This window comes from Pseudorasbora parva, chromosome 6 (assembly GCF_024679245.1).
Source record: "Pseudorasbora parva isolate DD20220531a chromosome 6, ASM2467924v1, whole genome shotgun sequence".
NCBI lineage: Eukaryota > Metazoa > Chordata > Actinopteri > Cypriniformes > Gobionidae > Pseudorasbora > Pseudorasbora parva.
The window spans coordinates 36,704,866-36,707,567 of NC_090177.1; the positions used below are offsets into that span (position 1 = coordinate 36,704,866).

Below are 2,702 nucleotides of genomic sequence, written 5' to 3' on the forward strand. Positions count from 1 at the left end.
CAGTGTCATAATGTTATGCCTGATCGGTGTATGTGTGAATAATATTATTGATTTTGTTTTGTTTTTTGTTTGTTTTTTACTGTCTGCTTGATGAAAACAATAAAATATCCCATTGGACATCCTCATAATCACTCTCAGAAGGCCCTATTGTCACACTTCAGTCTGTCCTACTATCTGGCTATTTTATCCCTTTACAGACATATCAACCATACAGTTACGCATACTTTTGAAAAATTATGGCAAACAGGTGTTTATGTATTTTTCTTATATTTTGCCATATTTTTATTGTTTGGACTCCACACTACTAACTACATAATTATAGATTGATGACTAATCAGCAACTTCATACTGTCACCTGAAAACTGAAAAGTCCCATCCCTCCATGCCAAAATCAGACGTGGGGGTGGAGCAATAGAGCTGCAGAAGAATTTTGTCTCATCTCTTGCTTTTCACTGCATTTTTTAACACTCAAAGTAAGGTCTACCGTGCGGTGGAGAAATCAGTTAAATGGTTTTAATCAAAACTTAGTATAGTAGTAATTATTATTGACATAAACATCTAGTATTACAAACATAAAGTCAATAACTTTGTCCTGCACTCAGAGATGCTACACGGGTGGTGGAAAATGTGTCATATTCTGACAGTGTATGTAACAGAACCTATCACTTACGCCAAAAACAGCATCAACTAAAAATTACGTAGTAGCTTACGTTCCTTCCATATGTTTTAAGATATTTTACATAATACACCTGAATATATATCAAATACAGCCGTATATAATACTGAAAGCCCTATAATTAAAGAATTCACAACAATCCAGCTAATTTTAATTAACGTCAAAGCGGGCAGATCAGTAATATAGTTGACATTTTAGTGTCCCCAACTGAGCAAGTCATAAAGTGTTGTAAGTGTTTCCAACATTTAGGAGGTTAATGTCACCACCCGTATCAGTCCTATCTATTCTTTCTTTTATTGTTGTTAATATCAAGCTTTTTAGCTACTTTTATGGTTGCCGATTTGGTTGATTATTTGGAAGCTGTTAAATTTACCCCAGGAAGGGATTTAAGCTGTAATTATGTTAATAATTTCACATTTACTTTTATATTTATGCATTTAGCAGATGCTTTTATCCAAAGCGACTTACAACTGAGGAGTACAGGAAGCGATCTGTCATGAAGAGGCAAAGAAGCGCAAAAAGTGCCCTAAATACCAAGATTTTCTTTTCATTGGTAGTTAAGTTCAAGGTATTACTCCTCCAGGCAGTCTGATTTTTTATTTATTTGTTTTATTTTTATTCTGCCCCCTCCTGATTATATATATCAAAACATATATTTTTGTCCCATGAGCTAAATACAAAAAATAGTTTGTGGTGCTGTGGTAGCGCTCCGACTAACGCTCTTTAAAACCTTACTTTTGTTATGTCTGCGTATTACCCTATAGACTCATGTGTTACGCAACAGTCTAATAAAGAAAGTTGTTGTTTCTCTACTCCTTCATGCGTCTCATTACAGCCACCATGACAATGTCTCAGTCCAGATAACATTCATGCTGGTGTCTTTAGGAACCCAAACAAGGGTTTTAGCCTGAAATCTTAAAAATGAAGACAGACACACTACTGTTGTAAACTACAACAGTAATCGGGACAGTTGTGGCATTATGGTTAGAGTTTTTAACCCAAAGGTTCAGTTCTCATTAGTAATATCTTCCATATTAGTCAGGCATAGGTTTTGAAATGTTGACTTCCTGTGTGATTTTTCCCAATGACACTCCCTGTGAAATGACGTTTGATCTTGTGTGGAAAGTATATTGAAACACATGTAACCACATATTTCATCTAGAAGAAGTTTATAGCCAGACTACATTAGTTCTAATAATAATAGTTATAGTTGCTTGCTAGCTGTGTAAATCCCACACCACCGATCAGCAAACACTATTTTAGTGACTACCAGCAAATAGTGAGAAAAGCATTTTATTCATACCACATACAGAAATAGAATACAGAAAGATAGTATTGTCATCTAAACCGCAGAAACCAATGAAGCATACTGTAACCACACAGTTATTGTACAGTGAACTTTTCCTGTATACCAATATCCAATAGTAAGAAAAAGTGGTGAAATACAAACACTGGTTTAATCATAGACTCTCTTAACTTGCCAAGCCTGTTCTGTGCTCAGAAACAATGCAGTGATGTTTTTGTAAAAGTGACAGTCAAGTCCTCTGATAACACAATCCCCTCCTTGCTGGAAAATAGGTGTGTCTTAAGTCAGATGTCTTCCATCAATTACTGTTCTTCAGCGTTTCCAAAGAATTGTAATTCAGAGTGAACTTTAAGCAAGAAGTGAGTAAAAAGGAAGTCATTGTCTGGCTTTGTTTTAGTTTTGTTAAAATTGTATACGCTTGAAAGCAGGGTGCTGATTCGCAGAACACATGCTGAGCTTTAATGACTTAATAATGTAAAAAAAATAATAAAGAAAATATGCTACATATCTTAAAAAGACATCACAATCCACATGAAGAGCTTTCAAAAATGTCATTATATGGTAAGTAAACTTAATTAAATTAAACTAAATTACATTTTTCATGGCTTAATCTTGAAACTGGCGACAAATACACCTACACTTTGCGGCTTACAAGCCTTCGTCAGTGTATGAGTAACAAACACAATGGCTCAATCCGAAATCACCCCCTATAATAGTGGT

General features: G+C 34.9%; 1 protein-coding gene across 1 annotated transcript in view; it reads left to right on the forward strand.

Moving 5' to 3' along the window:
• The first annotated feature begins 2,521 nt into the window (after positions 1-2,521).
• The window catches only part of LOC137078957 (cadherin-like protein 26), a 41,076-nt gene continuing 40,895 nt past the window's right edge, over positions 2,522-2,702 (forward strand). Inside the window, exon 1 of the mRNA XM_067446817.1 lies at positions 2,522-2,543. Within this exon, the coding sequence (XP_067302918.1) occupies positions 2,541-2,543 (3 nt within the window). The 5' untranslated portion in view covers positions 2,522-2,540. The remainder of the gene's footprint in view (positions 2,544-2,702) is intronic.